The 16,838-nt window shown below is 38.2% G+C and overlaps 3 protein-coding genes across 2 annotated transcripts; 2 read left to right on the forward strand and 1 right to left on the reverse strand.

Annotated features, from left to right (window-relative positions):
• Window positions 1-16,838, reverse strand: part of LOC133545573 (zinc finger protein OZF-like) — a 538,609-nt gene that overhangs the window by 8,040 nt on the left and 513,731 nt on the right.
• On the forward strand, window positions 57-7,800 carry LOC133545603 (cilia- and flagella-associated protein 251-like). Its single transcript, XM_061891351.1, has 2 exons — window positions 57-307; window positions 3,487-7,800. Exon 2 carries the CDS (start codon window positions 3,537-3,539, stop codon window positions 4,242-4,244), a length of 708 nt encoding a protein of 235 aa, XP_061747335.1. The 5' UTR covers window positions 57-307; window positions 3,487-3,536; the 3' UTR covers window positions 4,245-7,800.
• LOC133545577 (zinc finger protein 391-like) lies at window positions 8,235-15,545 on the forward strand. The gene is made up of 3 exons (XM_061891299.1): window positions 8,235-8,653; window positions 9,988-10,212; window positions 13,610-15,545. The coding sequence occupies exons 1-3, from the start codon at window positions 8,551-8,553 to the stop codon at window positions 14,875-14,877; spliced, it is 1,596 nt and encodes a 531-aa protein (XP_061747283.1). The 5' UTR covers window positions 8,235-8,550; the 3' UTR covers window positions 14,878-15,545.

The following is a 16,838-nucleotide window of genomic DNA, read 5'->3' on the forward strand; positions in this document are numbered from 1 at the left end:
AACACGTGTTTGGCCAACATTTATTCCGCGATTGAGAACACCTCGAAGACGTCACACAGGAGGAAGAAACAAAACAAGATGGCGTCTGACGGAGAATACGTTGTTTTGGTTATCATGGTTTCTTGGTCCTAATTACAACGTACATGTGCACATGTGTGTCGTTTAATAGAGTAAACGTCGTTATTATTGTCTGTATGCACTTTGAGTGCACTTTGACGTGCGAGCCGAGCCTGCTGGTTAGCTTAGCTTATTAGCTGCTAACAAACAGAGGCGGAAGTGATCGACACATCAAAGCAGAGATCCCAATGTAAGTGTTTTAAATACACAAATACACATTTATACATATGTAATGTAGTAACATTATTAATAACATGTCATATTTACATATCTTGCTCATTTCAAGCATACAATATATTATAATATGTTATATGTGCAACCAGGGGAGAAAAACCGCTGGATCAAGTATATACAAACATCGCAAATGCATACAGAGCTCATGTATATCCTCATCTAGACGTGTCAGACCACCTTTCTCTTCTGTTGCACCCTCGCTACACACCCAACATCATCCATCAGCTCCAGGATTGTTTAAACTCTGGCTTGATTGTTTAAACTATGGGTTGAATAAACAAGCAACTTAAATCCATCAATTGGTAAGTGTTTGTTTGGCCTTAAATGTGGGTGGGCGGAAACGCTGGATGCAAATATAGCTACAAATGTACATACAGCTAGCCTAAATAGCATGTTAGCATCGATTAGCTGGCAGTCATGCCGCGACCACATATATCTGATTAGCACATAAGTCAATAACATCAACAAAACTCACCTTTGTGATTTTGTTGACTTTATCGTTGGAAATGCATCTGCAGGATATCCATACATCTCTGTGCCATGTCTGCCTTAGCATCGCCGGTAAAATGTGTTGACCAAACGATAGGGACTTTCGCATCTTGTGACACTGGAGCAACTTAAATCAGTCGATTGGTAAGTGTTTGTTTGGCATTAAATGTGGGTGGAGGGAAAGGCTGGATGCAAATATAGCTACAAATGTACATACAACTAGCCTAAATAGCATGTTAGCATCGATTAGCATGGCATGCTAATCGATGCACATTCTACGTAAATCAACTTGAATCCGTCCCTGATCGTGTTGTTACACCCTCCGACAACACACCGACGAGGCGTGATGTCTCCAAGGTACGGAAAACAGTGAAAAAAACGTAAAATAACAGAGCTGACTTGACTCGATGTTTATAATGTGTGTGAGAAAATGACGGTTGACTACGGAGGCAACGTCACGTTGTGACGTCATCGCTCCGAGAGCAAATAATAGAAAGCCGTTTAATTCGCCAAAATTCACCCATTTAGAGTTCGGAAATCAGTTAAAAAAATATATGGTCTTTTTTCTGCAACATCAAGGTATATATTGACGCTTACATAGGTCTGGTGATAATGTTCCCCTTTAAAGTAAGTATGCAACATCCTAAAGGACAGAAACCATCCAGCACATGGCCTCTTCAACCTGCTACCCTCTGGAAGGAGATATAGATCGATTCGCGCCAGGACCACCAGAATGTCTCAGAGTCTGTATCCCCAGGCTGTGAGACTGCTAAATGAACAGCATGACCCTTTACTGCCCCTGACCATCTTATTACCTCACTCTTCACCACCTCAATAATTGTGCTCTGGACTTTACATTGCTGCAGCATCAACGCAACACCCATCAGACATCTCACTGTTCCCGCCCCTCCTGTCCCTCTATACACGTTCTCATAGACAAATGCTAAACTGTAAACTATGGTCAACCTGCACATCAATGCAGTTTCTATGCCGCTGGACAAAGCTCAAACGAAATATCGTTGACATGTATGACTTAAGTGTTATTTATGACAATGACAATAAAGGAATTGATTGATTGATTGATTGATTGATTGATTGATTGATTGATTGATTGATACAATGTTTGCTCTCACTGGGATGCCGACTGATTGGATTGTCATATCTTCCCGTTTAGATGAAGAATTAATTTTCCAAAAGGAGAAAAAAAAGGTTTGTGCAAAAGAGCGTATTTTTGTGTTTTTCTTGCCATCTCCAGGTCTAAGTTGGTTGTCAAAGTTGACCAAGTTCTCGGTTTTTGTCCACAACCTTCTACTACATAAGTGAGGAGCATGATTTATAATCGAGAATTAGCTTTCACCATCTTAGAGGCGGGAAAGCAGATCAGTATGTTAATATAACAGCATAAGCTAGTTACTTCTGTGATCAATGCACCGCTAAAAGTAGGTCCTTAACATTAGCGCTTAAAATAACAATATTGCCACTACTTGGTTAATATTCAGGTCACAAAATGTAAATGGCAGTTTTTGGATGGTTATTTGGAGGACTTTGTGGGTCTAATAGAGGAGCTCCCATTGACTCTAATATTAGCTGATTTTTGCTCACATTTATTTACTAATTAGAATTCATAAAAATTTAAAACATATGTCTTACACAAAGGAATGTGAATGATAGGCGACATTTTTGAAAAAAGTGCTGTTTCCTTTGAATTTGTCAGATAAGTAAACACTTTCTTAAATAAAAGATGAAAAACAATTAAGGTTGTTTATAAATATTATCCACAATGAAGTTACAGTAAAACTAAGCACACAAGAGAAAGTACATTCATATACACATGAATTACACATATGTGTAAGAATCATGTTAACCACCAAAATATTGTCTTGTTCTCCTCAAGCCAATATCCAGTATCCTTTGGTGAGCTGACCGTATCGTCACACCCTTAGTTGAAAGCATACCAATTCCATGACATGACACTTCCACGTGATGTAGAACAGTAGTACCACATTTTAAACATACACACACATCTGAAGAATATAAAAAAATAAATATATATGGTGGGCCAAACCAAATGACTCGGCGAACCAATGTTTGGTATGGGCAATATGACCTAAAATCTATATCCTAATAACAATATAAGTCACGATGTATCATTTGGTATATGAATGATAATAGAAGAATTTCAAAGTGGGTTACAAAAGCTCCTAATTTGGCAGCTGACATAAGCAGTAACATATTGTGTCTTTTCTAATTCTAATATTTTGTCGAAACAATTATTATTAATGTTCTTGTTTATTTACTGTTAATATCTAGTTACATTATTTGAGAAAATAATACTGGAAATGGTGTAATATTTTACTGCATATTACAGCAACTAAATAAGGAGTCTGTGTAGCCTGTTTTAAAATGGTGCTATTAGTAATTCTATATGAAATAATATATCGCAAAATCCATTTTAAACCATATTGTCTATCCATAGTAAAAAGTCCTGTCGTCCTTGTTTGTTTTTCTTTTCCTGTGAACAATGTTGTAAAGAGCAGCTTGTTTGTGGGTCACTGAGATTTAAAGACTAACTTGTTTTTCCCAAGTGCATGTAAAAGTACTGAATGCATTGTGTGACTGAGCAGAGATGGTGTGTTTGTTTTGCAGACATCCGTGGAAAACATCTTCACCCTGAGCAACAGAAATGGAGCTTGAGGATGTGGAAGGAGGAGCCACTGCCCTCCCACATTAAGAAGAAAGAGGAATACTCACTGATTCCCCATTTTTTTTTTGAAAAGGAAGAGAAGGACCCACTGACACCCCATTTTAAAGAGGAAGAGGAGGAACCACTAACACACAATTTTAAAGAGGAAGAGGAGGACCCACTGACTTCCCATTTTAAAGCGGAAGCGGTGGATCCACTGAACCCTCACATTAAGGAGGAAGAGATGGATCTACTGAGACCCCATTTTAAAGAGGAAGAGGACCCACATACACCCCATTTCAAAGAGGAAGAGGAGGACCCACTAATATCCAATTTTAAAGAGGAAGAGGAGGACCCACATACACCCCATTTCAAAGAGGAAGAGGAGGACCCACTAATATCCAATTTTAAAGAGGAAGAGGAGGACCCATTGACGCCCCTTTTTAAAGAGAAAGAGGTGGATCCACAGAGCCCTCACATTAAAGAGGAAGAGGTGGAACCACTGACCCCTCACATTAAAGAGGAAGAGGAAGAACACAGCATCAGTCAGCAGGGAGAGCATCTAGAAGGACTGGAGGAGGTTGATGTCACCAAGATGCCAGTGACTGGTGTCCCTGTGAAGAGGGAAGATGATGAGGTCAAAGGTGAAAGTGAGGAGAGGGGAGGGGGGGAGCCTCCAAGCAGCAGCTCAACACAACACATGACAACAGAAGCTGATTGAGACCACTGTGGAGGATCACAAGCAGACAAGCTCTTAGCTCCACTATCAGATAGTGAGGACACAACGTCACACTCTCCTGACACTGATGATGAAGACTCTAAAGATGACAAGACATGTCACACTGACAACACTCACTTCAAGTGTTCACACTGTGACAAAACTTTTAAATATCCTAGTAAATTGAAAAGACACATGAGAACGCACACTGGAGAAAAACCTTTTTCATGTTCAATCTGCGGTAACGATTTTATTCATAGGCACGATTTGAAAATACACATGAGAATACACACTGGAGAAAAACCTTTTTCATGTTCAATCTGTGGTAAAGATTTTACTCATAGGCACAATTTGAAAATACACATGAGAATACACACTGGAGAAAACCCTTTCTCCTGCTCAGAATGTGGTAAAGCTTTTGTATGAAGAAGCACTTTGAAAGTACACATGAGAACACACACTGGAGAAAAATATTTTTCTTGTTCAATCTGCGGTAAAGATTTTGTAAGAAGTCAGTGTTTAAAAGTACACATGAGAACACACACTGGAGTAAAAATGTTTTCTTGCTCAGAATGTGGTAAAGCTTTTGTACGAAGAAGCACTTTGAAAGTACACATTAGAACACACACTGGAGAAAAAACTTAAAGGGGAACATTATCACAAGTTCAGAAGGATTAAAACCAATGAAAATTAGTTCCCAGTGGCTTAATTTATTTTTCAATTTTTTACCCATCATGGAATATCCCGAAAAAAGGCTTTAAAGTGCCTGATTTTTGATATCTGTAAATCCACCGTCCATTTTCCTGTGACGTCATCTAGCGATGCCAATACAAACAACATGGCGGATAGCACAGCAAGATATAGCGACATTAACTCTGAATCAGACTCGGATTTCAGCGGCTTAAGCGATTCAACAGATTATGCATGTATTGAAACGGATGGTTAGAGTGTGGAGGCAGATAGTGAAAACGAAATTGAAGAAGAAACTGAAGCTATTGAGCGAATAGCTATTGAAGCTATTCGGCGATCACCTTCTAACCAACGATCGCATCTTTTGACCACTGGAGCAATTTAAATCCATCGATTGGCAAGTGTTTGTTTGGCATTAAATGTGGGTGGAGGGAAAGGCTGGATGCAAATATAGCTACAAATGTACATACAGCTAGCCTAAATAGCATGTTACCATCGATTAGCTGGCAGTCATGCCGCGACCAAATATGTCTGATTAGCACATAAGTCAATAACATCAACAAAACTCACCTTTGTGATTTCGTTGACTTTATCGTTGGAAATGCATCTGCTTTGAGTGTTGCAGGATATCCACACGTTTCTCTGTGCCATGTCTGTCGTAGCATCGCGGTACATACAGTACATACAGATAGCCTGAATAGCATGTTAGCATCGATTAGCCTGCCGTGCTAATCGATGCACATTCCACATAACACAACTTGAATCCGTCCCTGATCGTGTTGTTACACCCTCCGACAACACACCGACGAGGCACGATTTCTCCAAGGTACGGAAAACAGTCGAAAAAATGGAAAATAACAGCTGATTTCACTCTGTGTTTGTAATGTGTTTGAGAAAATGGCGGATTGATTACCTAAGTGACGTCACGTTGTGACGTCATCGCTCCGAGAGCGAATAATAGAAAGGCTTTTAATTCGCCAAAATTCACCCATTTAGAGTTCGGAAATCGGTTGAAAAAATCTATGGTCTTTTTTCTGCATCATCAAGGTATATATTGACGCTTACATAGGTCTGGTTGATAATGTTCCCCTTTAAACAAGTTCAGTATGTTGTAAAAGTTTTATACAAAGTCCGTATTTTGAAAAGACATGAGAAGACACACAGGAGAGAAAGTATTGAGTTGCAGTGTGTGTGGTGAAATATTTTCTTCTAAGTACCAGTGTAAGAAACACAAGTGTGCTGGTGAGAAAAGCAGCAGCAAATGAAACTGCAGGATTTGAAATAAACTCTCAAAACTTTAACTTTGACCTTCTAACAACATCAGCACATAGATTCTAACATTTATAGATTAGATATTTTAGATTATTGTTTTTTTTCAGTCATGTACATGTTTTAATATATGACATTGTCTACTTTTATTTAAAAATGAACACAACTAATTGACTGTAAAAATGAGAATAAACAGGACAAAATATGTTACAAATACTTTTTATGAGTGTAGAGATATGCAGTAATCATTTTTGATTATTAATGATGTTATAAATGAACTTTATATGATGTATATTTTTGTTTTACGTGTTCATACCTTTCCTTTTGAGTACACATAAATCCCTCCTAGTTCATATTTACTAGTTCACATCTGAAACATCTTCTGGACCACTTCTGGATGCAAATTATATACTTTGTACATAATTTGAGAAGTTGTGTTTTATACAAGATCATTTACTTTGAAAATGTGTGACTTTGTGAATAATTTTTGGGGTCTCAATAATCTGTTCCTTTAATTACCATTATTACTCTCTTTTGTAAGGTGAATGTTGTTTTGTATGTATGTGCCCTTTATGCAATATGTAGATTAGAGAAAATGGCAACATTATATGTGGAAGGTTATGAAGGATAATTTTGTTTTTAATAATCCACATTTTTATTCAAAAAACTACACGACAATTGTTTTTTAAAGTTGTTCATGATTTATTCCCTCTTTTAGAATCCTTAAAAACTTTATCAATTTCAGAGAACATGGAAACGTTTTGAATGTTAGGGAAAAATCAATAATGTACATCCATCCATTTTTTATACCACTTTTCCCTCTCATTTTATATGTAAAGCCTTTAATCACAAACTTGTCCGCCAAAGGGTGTTGCGTTTTGGAGAAACTCCTGTCAGAGTGCTGTTCAACACAATAAAGAGGAACCCAATATACTGCGCAGGACGTTGAGTAAAACACTTCTTTTACTGCGGAAATCTACTCACAAAAACAATCCAAACTGGAGGTAACAAAAAGCGATGGTGCGAAAAAGAGAAGAAAAAATGTGCATTGTGAAAAAACAAAATCAAAAGCTACTTACATACAAAAATAAACTCAACTTGGTTTGGAGTTACAAGACGTGGACACTACAAAACAACTCCAAGATGGATGGCACTGGGAATGGCCAAGGTAGCAAAATACTGGAAGAGTGGAATCACCGAGTGCCATCCAGCTGTCACGGTGCTGCTTAAATAGCACCAGGGTCTATTGGAAGCAGCTGTGCACTTCCCACAACTCCGCCCACAAGGACAACACAGGAACCCAAGGAGGGAGGAGAAATGTAAGAACAAGGTCAACCGCACCAAAAGAGGAAAACTGACAATACAAACCACAAGGTGGCAGCAGGCGGTGACAACTTCCCTCAAATTAATTAGGGAAAAATGGACTGAGCATAAGATAAATCATCACAATTGAAGTTAAATCATTTAAAAAGTTTATTTTTGTAACTCACTTCTATCCAAATTCATCCAGGATATTTCTCCAAAATGTTCCATTGGAGAATGCTGTCAAACTGTAATGTCTACTAGGAAAATGTAAACCAAATATATTTTTGTTAAATTCTGTCATTGTGTGTGTGTGTGTGTGTGTGTGTGTGTGTGTGTGTGTGTGTGTGTGTGTGTGTGTGTGTGTGTGTGTGTGTGTGTGTGCGTGTGTGTGTGTGTGTATTGTACATTGTAAAATACATTATAAAAACGATTAACGTCAAAGACAAATATAATATGAGTGTAATATTTTTTATTTTTTTATTTCTTTATACTACTGTTGTTTTAATACATTGTTAAATATTTGAATGCTTTTACGAAAATAAGTTTTATCTTTGTTTTGAAAATTTGAAATGGACAATTTTTTCTTTTATCTTCACAATAAGTAAATAGTATATAATAAAATAGTTTTACCGGGGGTGGAAAGCTAGTTGTACTTATTCCTCTCGCGAGATTTGGAAAAGACTGGTTACTTGATTCTCTCGCGAGATCTGACAACACTGCGCGCGAACCAAACACGGCGAGGATAAAGCAAGATGGCGTCTGACGGTGAAGACATTATTGCAGTCGTCACAGTTCAGTGTTCTTAATCTGTGCCTCCATGTACATATATATTTCCTTTATTAGACTCTAGTGAATAGAGTAAACATCGTTAATAACTGTTTGCATCCGGTTATATTAGTCTGAGCGCACTTTGATGCTTCTCGAGCTAGCTTAGCTTGCTAGTTAGCTTAGCATTTTAGCTGCTGACAAAGAGAGGCGGAAGTGATCAAAACACATCACTAAGTAGAGATCAAGTGTGAGTGTAAAGTGTTGTGATTGTGTGAAAATGTGCGAAAGAACGATAGCAGAGTACGAGGAGGAACTTTGTCCAACAAAAGAGGAGAAGGAGCGACAACAACAAAAACATCAAGTTGTGTTACACAGAACAGGTTTGTTTACTTCTCACTCTCACATGTTTACTAACTTTATATTTCATTATTAACACTATTTTTGAAATTATTGTCTATAGGAAGATGAATTGTCATGTGAGGATGATGCACTGATTGTTTTACATTGTTCATAAAAACGAGACAGTTTCAGACACACAATATTTATGAGAGTTTGATGTTCCTCTCAGTTTGTAACAATGTGTATCAACATGTTTACACAAAACTCACACAGACACCGGGGGAATATTCCAGAGAGCAGGTTAAGTGCAAAGTCCTGAGTATGCAAAGCTCGAGAGTTTTACCTCCAAAACCAAGAGAGGTAGGACAAAGTCGGAGTCAGTTACCATGGTAACTGACCCTGTAAAACTAGCCTGATAGCTGGCAGGTTTGAGAAGTTATTTATGTGTGCAAATATGAGGATGATTTCATTTTCCAGCATGACCTGGCACCTGCCCACAGGGCCAAAACCACCAGTAACTGGTGTACTGACCATGGCATTACTGTCCTTGATTGGCCTGCTAACTCCCCTGACCTGAACCCAATAGAGAATTTGTGGGGTATTGTGAAGAAGAAGCTGAAAGACACCAGACCCAATAATGCAAATGAGCTAAAGACTGCTATTAAAGCATCCCGGGCATCCATAACACCTCAGCTGACGCTGTGGCGAAGTTGGGAGAGTGGCTGTGCCAGCAATCAGAGGGTTACTGGTTCAATCCCCACCTTCCACCATCCTAGTCACGTCTGTTGTGTCCTTGAGCAAGACACTTCACCCTTGCTCCTGATGAGTCCTGGTTAGCGCCTTGCATGGCAGCTCCCGCCATCAGTGTGTGAATGTATGTGTGAATGGGTGAATGTGGAAATACTGTCAAAGCGCTTTGGGCTCCTTAAAAAGAGGTAGAAAAGTGCTATAAAAGAACAACCATTTACCATTTATCAGCTATTCCACAGGCTGATTGCCTCCATGCCACGCCGCATTGATGCAATATTCCAAGCACAAGGATTCCCAACCAAGTACTGAGTGCATTAATTGACATTCTCAAATGTTTGATTTTGTTTTGCTCTTATTTATCTTTTTTTTTTTTTTTTTGGTCCAAGGAAATATTCTAGTTTTTTTTAGATGTGATTTTTGCGTTTTCTTAAAATGTATGCCATTATCAGCAATATTTAAATAATAAAATGCTTGCAATATTTCAGGTGGTGTGTAATGAATCCAAAATGTGTGACATTTTCATGTTTTTAGTTGCATTACAGAAAATAAAGGACTTTATCACAATATTCAAATTTTCCGAGACAGTCCTGTAGTAGTTAAAATGTGTTTTGTTTGTGTCCTGTAGACATCCATCAGCTGATTGAACACCAAGAAGAATATCTCCCTCATCTGCAGGGGGACAGTTTCACACATCCACACTCCCTCTTTTTTAAAGAGGAAGAGGAGGGAGAGTGTCCTGTAGGGCAGGAGGAGGCTGATCTCAGCAAGTTTCCACTGACTGTTGTCTCTGTGAAGACTGAAGAGCATGAAGACAAACCACCTGAGTCCTCACAGCTTCATCACAGTCCAAGTAAGCACAACATCCACATATCGTCTAATACAATGTTTGTGACACATGTTCATCCGGGGGCCGCATTTATGATAAAAGATGGAGATATATTTGCTTTTTAACACCACCATTTAAAAATCAATCATCAACAGTGTAATTGCTGGGGTGTAACCATGTGACCTAGAGGCCGTCCTCCTAACCTCACATGGTCAAATGAAGGCAAACATTCAAAATGGCTACTGTTTATTTACCTTTAGCTGCACATATGTCAGCATATTTGAAAGGTTTACTGGTGAAGATAAGAGACCAAGTACCATTTTTTTAGTACTGGTTCCTAATTATGTTGACTATGAAAACCGTGAAGATTCAGGACTAACGACACAACTATTTGTATTTTTAATTCCAGCTGACTGACGTAACTATGACACGTTGTCACATTGAGTTCAGCTGCCGCTGCTACACATTACAATCAGCTTTAAATAATGACAAATAAGGACGCAACAAAAGTTTGATGTGTGTGTTATTAACAAGAAGATGACATTACTGCATTTCACCTTGCACTGCACACATAGTTGACTTCTTTAAGACTTCAAATAAACAGCTGTTGATAAAAGACTTCCCTGCTCTGAGATGTTACAGAACATCATGTTGGAGGTGTTCAACCTCTTGTGCTAATAGGAATGCTATTTAAAAATCCCTTTTTCCACTTTTTTTATTTCCACTAATTACATGTAGTACCGATAAATACTGGTATCAATAAGGAATATCAATTAGGGTATCATATCGATAAATTCTCAGCGATTAACATCTCTACTGAAGATGCAAGCCAGATATCTTAAAAAAATATATTCAACGTTTATTTGGATTTAGTTACTTCTCTGCTGTCCAGCAATGTCTCAATCAATCTAGTTTATTAGTACTAATTAGCAAAGTTTTCTTGTCTCTATAAAGTCTTTATTTTGACAGCCCCCTCGCGGTAAAGTTTTCGAAGTGCAAACTGAGGCAGTATTTGTGACTGATAAAACTTTCGGCGAATCATCCATCCATTTTCTACGGCTTATTTCCTTTGGGGTTGCGGGGGGGCGCTGGCGCCTATCTCAGCTACAATTGGGCGGAAGTCGGCGAATCATAATTTAAGAAATTGCACCGGAAAAATCCTTACTTTTGAAGACGGCCAATAAAAACACAATCAAAATCAGAAATACTTTAATAATCCCAGAGGGGAAATTGAGGTTTTCCACACAATCCCATTCAAGAGCAGACAAACATTACAGGGAGACAGAACAGGATCGCTGACGGGTCTACCAACTTCCGGCCCCCCTTACAAAAAAAGGGAGAAACAGCGGAGGAGGGGGGTGAAAAAAAATCAATCTCAGCCTGGGCCCCTGGAGAGGGGGTCCAAACTGAGGCCAAAGAGAAAAACAAACTCATAGCCATAGCACACAGAAACATGTGTAAGAGGGAAACATCAAAGAACACAAAGGACATTAAAGACATTAAAAGAGCAGTCATTTCTACACACAGCCACCAATGTAAACGATCCGAGATGGGCGGCGCGAATGGACGCAACGTCCCAGGCTCTCCCCTTAGGTGCATTGTTTTTATGTAGTTTATTACTAGCCCAGTCAGCAACTTGCTGGGCGAAGGTTATGTACAGCCGTAACGATTTGTTGGAGCTTGGATTGCGGTCTGAGCAGGCTATTTCGGTGGATTTTACGAGCCGACTCAACATCCCGGAGGATCTAGCACGTAGCCCTGGAGCTCCATGGCTACCGGAGGCCGAGGCGAAGACGCCGTGGCCGATGGGGCGGCGTGTTAGCCAGACTAAAAATTAACCCAAATAGACCAGCGATACCAAGTCTATTCCTGGCTAATGCGAGATTGCTCGCTCCTCATGGTGAAGAGGACAAGATGGACGAGGTGAGTCTCCGTGTAGCACAAAAGTGATTTTCCCCCAGGGATCAATAAAGCACTTTCTATTCTATTGTAAAACACTGTGATGGACAGCTGCGCCCTATTGTTTACGGAAGAATAGTGTGACTCTAATAGCCTCTATTGTATGCAGATTTTAATTGCATTTATTTCCTTTTTACTACTACACTCATTCACAATCTTTGTTGCGGCTACTTGCAATTCTCCTCCACACGTTTTTCTGTGTGCAGTAATGTTTGCGAAACTCGCTTTAATATTGTTATGCGTTATATGGTCCACTGTCGATTTTTGAGAAAATGAAATGATTTTAAGTGTAGCTTATATTCCAAAAAAACCTAATAACCTATTCTTACCGTCATCAATAAATTGCTATGTGGATTTTAAATTGGACTAACAGGTCTCACTGTATGCATAGCTCTCAGCACCTGAGAATGTTTATTCTACAGTAGACTAACATGAACAAAGTGAGCCTGTTTTTTGTCATTCATTCACAATCTTTGTTTCGGCTACTTGCAATTCTCCTCCACACGTTTTCCTGTGTGCAGTAGTGTTAGCGACACTCGTTTTCATGTTGGAGATGGAACTAGACATTTTAATACAACGCTGAAGTACAGGCCCCCATATAGCTGCCCGGGATATGCCTGTTATATGATTATTTAATTTTGGGCCTTTTATAATCAGCATGTGTTCGTCCATTTGTGTCAAGGAGGTGAATTTACGTCTGAAAACCTTTTGACAAGTTGACTTCATGTCCATTAGGACTTTTCAACGTGTAGAATACAGTCCGCCTTAAACAGAATATTCTACTTTGAAAGTAAACGGGATCATTTATTTTGTGTTTATGCATGAATTCCTGTCCCACACGGGCAGATTTTAGCTCAATTGAACCTCCTTGTTGTGTCGACCACTAACTCTAGAAACCAGGCGATGGAAACTGACACATTGACTTGAGAACAAAAAACGGAACGAGTCTGTCGCCGTGGTGCCGCCGTTCCACATCCAGTGGAAATCCCCGGTTACACTTGCAACCCTTGCTTGGTGAGATCAATGACGAAATATTACTTCGGGTTCAAGGCACGAAGCAAAAGGAAATACACTTTCAAGCCACAGCACTCGCAGTGAGCAAACTCGACAACAAGATGGCGTCATAGCAGAGACAACAATACAGACTACAGATTTACACTGTAAACGACCTAATCTTTTCTCCAAGTTTATACATCAGTAACTGACATTAAAATCACAGGGGGCGCTGGAGCCCATCCCAGCTGCACTCAGGCAGCAGGGAATTCATCGCAATTTAGATTTTAGGCCCTATTGCCCACCCCACGTAAAAAGTGGTTTTATTTTGCTGTGAAAGATGTTGTAAAGACCTGTGTGTTTGTTTTCAGGCCAATTCATATTATAACTTGTTTTGTTAAGTTCTTGTGAACTTACTGACTGAATCTGGACATTTCTCAAGCATGTTTGTCATTTTTGTGTCCTGCAGACGTCTGTGAAGCACAATTTCTGCCTGAAAAAAAGGAGTTTAGCCTCAGGATGGTGAAGGAGGATCCATCAACGAGGAAGACCAGTTGCCACGGACCCTCTGGCGTCTCCTTTTCCTCTTTAACACAGACCATTCCCTGTAAAAAGGAAGAAGAAGTTTCAGTGACCCCCCACATTAAAGATGAAGAGGACGAACACTGCATCAGTCAGGAGGGAGATTATATTGAAGGACTGGTGGAGTTCCCAGTGACTGGTGTCCCTGTGAAGAGTGAAGATGATGAGGTCAAAGGTGAAAGTGAGGAGAAGGGAGAGGCGGAGCCTCCAAGCAGCAGCTCAACACAACACATGACAACAGAAGCTGATGGAGACCACTGTGGAGGATCACAAGCAGACAAGCTCTTAGCTCCACTATCAGATAGTGAGGACACAACGTCACACTCTCCTGACACTGATGATGAAGACTCTAAAGATGATAAGACATGTCACACTGACAACACTCACTTCACATGTTCTCACTGTGACAAAACCTTTAAATACCATAGTCTTCTGAAAAGACACATGAGAATACACACTGGAGAAAAACCCTTTTCTTGCTCAGAATGTGGTAAATGTTTTGTAACAAGTTGCAATTTGAAAGTACACATGAAAACACACACCGGAGAAAAACCTTTTATCTGTTCACTCTGTGGTAAAGGTTTTGCACAAAGATCATGTTTGGTAAAACACAGAAGATTACACACTGGTGAAAAACCTTTTTCTTGTTCAATCTGTAGCTTATCTTTTACAAGGAAGGGACATTTGAAAGTGCACATGGGATCACACACTGGTGAAATACATTTTTCCTGTTCAATCTGTAGTAAAAGCTTTTTGGAAAGTCACCATTTGAAAGTACACATGAGAACACACACTGGTGAAAAACCTTTTGTCTGTTCAATCTGTGGTAAAGCATTTGTACAAAGTTACCATTTGAAAAGACACATGAGAACACACACTGGTGAAAAACCTTGTTCATGTTCAATATGTGGCTTATCTTTTACAAGGAGGGAACATTTGAAAGTACACATGACAACACACACTGGTGAAAAACCTTGTATCTGTTCAATCTGTAGTAAAGGTTTTGTGGAAAGTCAGAATTTGAAAAGACACATGAGAACACACACTGGTGAAAAACCTTTTTCGTGTTCTATCTGTGGCTTATCTTTTACAAGGAAGGAACATTTGAAAGGGCACATAAGATTGCACAATAGTGAACAAACTTTATCTTGTTGAATCGGTGGTAAAGGTTTTACAAACTGCAGGATTTTGAAATAAACTGTCAAGACTTTAATTTGGACTTTCTAACATAAGCACATATAACGTGTGACGATTTTTGTGTAACTAACTTTTTAACAACTTTTTGATATGCTTCTACATTTATAGATAATAGATTTTATTTTGGTGCTTTTTTTCAGTCAAGTGCATGCATTGATATGCAACATTGTGTACTTTTATTAAAAAAATCAACAGAACAATTTAACTGAAAAGGTGAGAGTAAACAGTACAAGACATATTTTACATACAATCCCCATTTCAGACTTATTCACAATAGTGTTTTCTATAGGTGTTTGAAATATTGAACTATTACTTATTATTTCCAATTAGTAATGATCCCATTAGCACCTTTATAGGATATACAAATGTACTGGTTCACATTTGAAACATCTTCTGGACCACTTCAGGAAGCTTATTTTTAATGTTATACATCATTTGAACAGTTGTCTTTTATACAAATGTGTGTGTAACTTTGTGTGACAACAAATGTGATACTTTATTAATCATTTGTTGGGTGTCTATACCATTTTATTAATTATCTTTATTACTTTCTTTTGTAATATAATGATTGTGTTGTAACTGTGGTATATGTTTGTCCCAAAACCTTTATGTAATAAAAAAAATGTGAGAGAAATTGGCTTAATTGTTTTACAAATTTAAATTTGTGGATTAAAAAAATATCCCCATTGCCTCTATAAATAAACAGGAAGTCCCAGAGAGTACATTAGCCTGCATGCTATGCTTTGATACACAATCCACTAAATTATTTATTCTAGTCTTTAATCGTTTGTTCTTCTCTGGAACTACGCAGCTAGAGGAACATGAGCGAAAATAAGTCGAAATTGGAGACATGAAAATGCTTTTAAGCACAAGAAAGCTGCTGTTTTACTTAATAATTGTGTGTTTTTCTGATGTGTAAAAACATTTATAGTTATTTCATTTTACATCTTCTCATGTATTTATTTTTTCTTACCTCGGTCTTCGACATACTTAGGCTATTTTTGAACTTCTCTCAGATTTGGGACATTTGGTTTGGAATCACAGAAATACCCGGACACTTTCTGTGCATCTGGTTTTTGGAGTTGTTGGGAAGAAAAAAGTCTGTGATTTGAACCAACCCGGCAGGTGGCTTGTTCAGTCTCCTTACCGTGGCTTTCTCTTAAGGTGACTTCATAATTTTTCATAGAAATGATGCCTTGGCTTGGACATATTACACTCACATATCTTTCACTTGTTCCCATTCCAGACAATGCTGTTGCTATTACGGCCCTTGTAACGACAGGGAAGTTCTTCTTGGACTGGAATATTTCGGTGTGTATGGTCTACTCTCAGGAACTGTTCCCCACTTCAGTCAGGTAAGCAATATATATATATATATATATATATATACTGTAATAGTTTGGAAATATCACATCTAGTGCTGGTGTGAACGATGAGGTTCGCCCTACCGGTAAAAATTCAAACCCCTCTTTACCAGTCTGGTTCATTCGGCAGGTGGCACAGAGCCCACTTCATGTCATAGGTCATAGGTTAGATTGGTATTTAAAAAAAAAAAAACGTTCCAATTAAGTGTACAGAGTGCACATTGTACAAAACATTGTACTTACGTATTTCTATTTTATATATATATATATATAAAATATGGCATAGAGACCCAACAAATGATTCATAAAGTTACACATTTGTAGTTCCACAAAGTTACACACACACACACACACACATATATATATATATATATATATATATATATATATATATATATATATATATATATATATATATATATATATATATATATATATATATATTTATATATATGTATATATATTTTATTTTTATTTTTATTTTTTCATTATTATTATTTTTTTTTTTATTTTAACATCATTCGTATTGTGTCTTTTTTTTTCAAGGTCTAGTTG

This window comes from Nerophis ophidion, linkage group LG28 (genome assembly GCF_033978795.1).
Source record: "Nerophis ophidion isolate RoL-2023_Sa linkage group LG28, RoL_Noph_v1.0, whole genome shotgun sequence".
Classification (NCBI taxonomy): domain Eukaryota; kingdom Metazoa; phylum Chordata; class Actinopteri; order Syngnathiformes; family Syngnathidae; genus Nerophis; species Nerophis ophidion.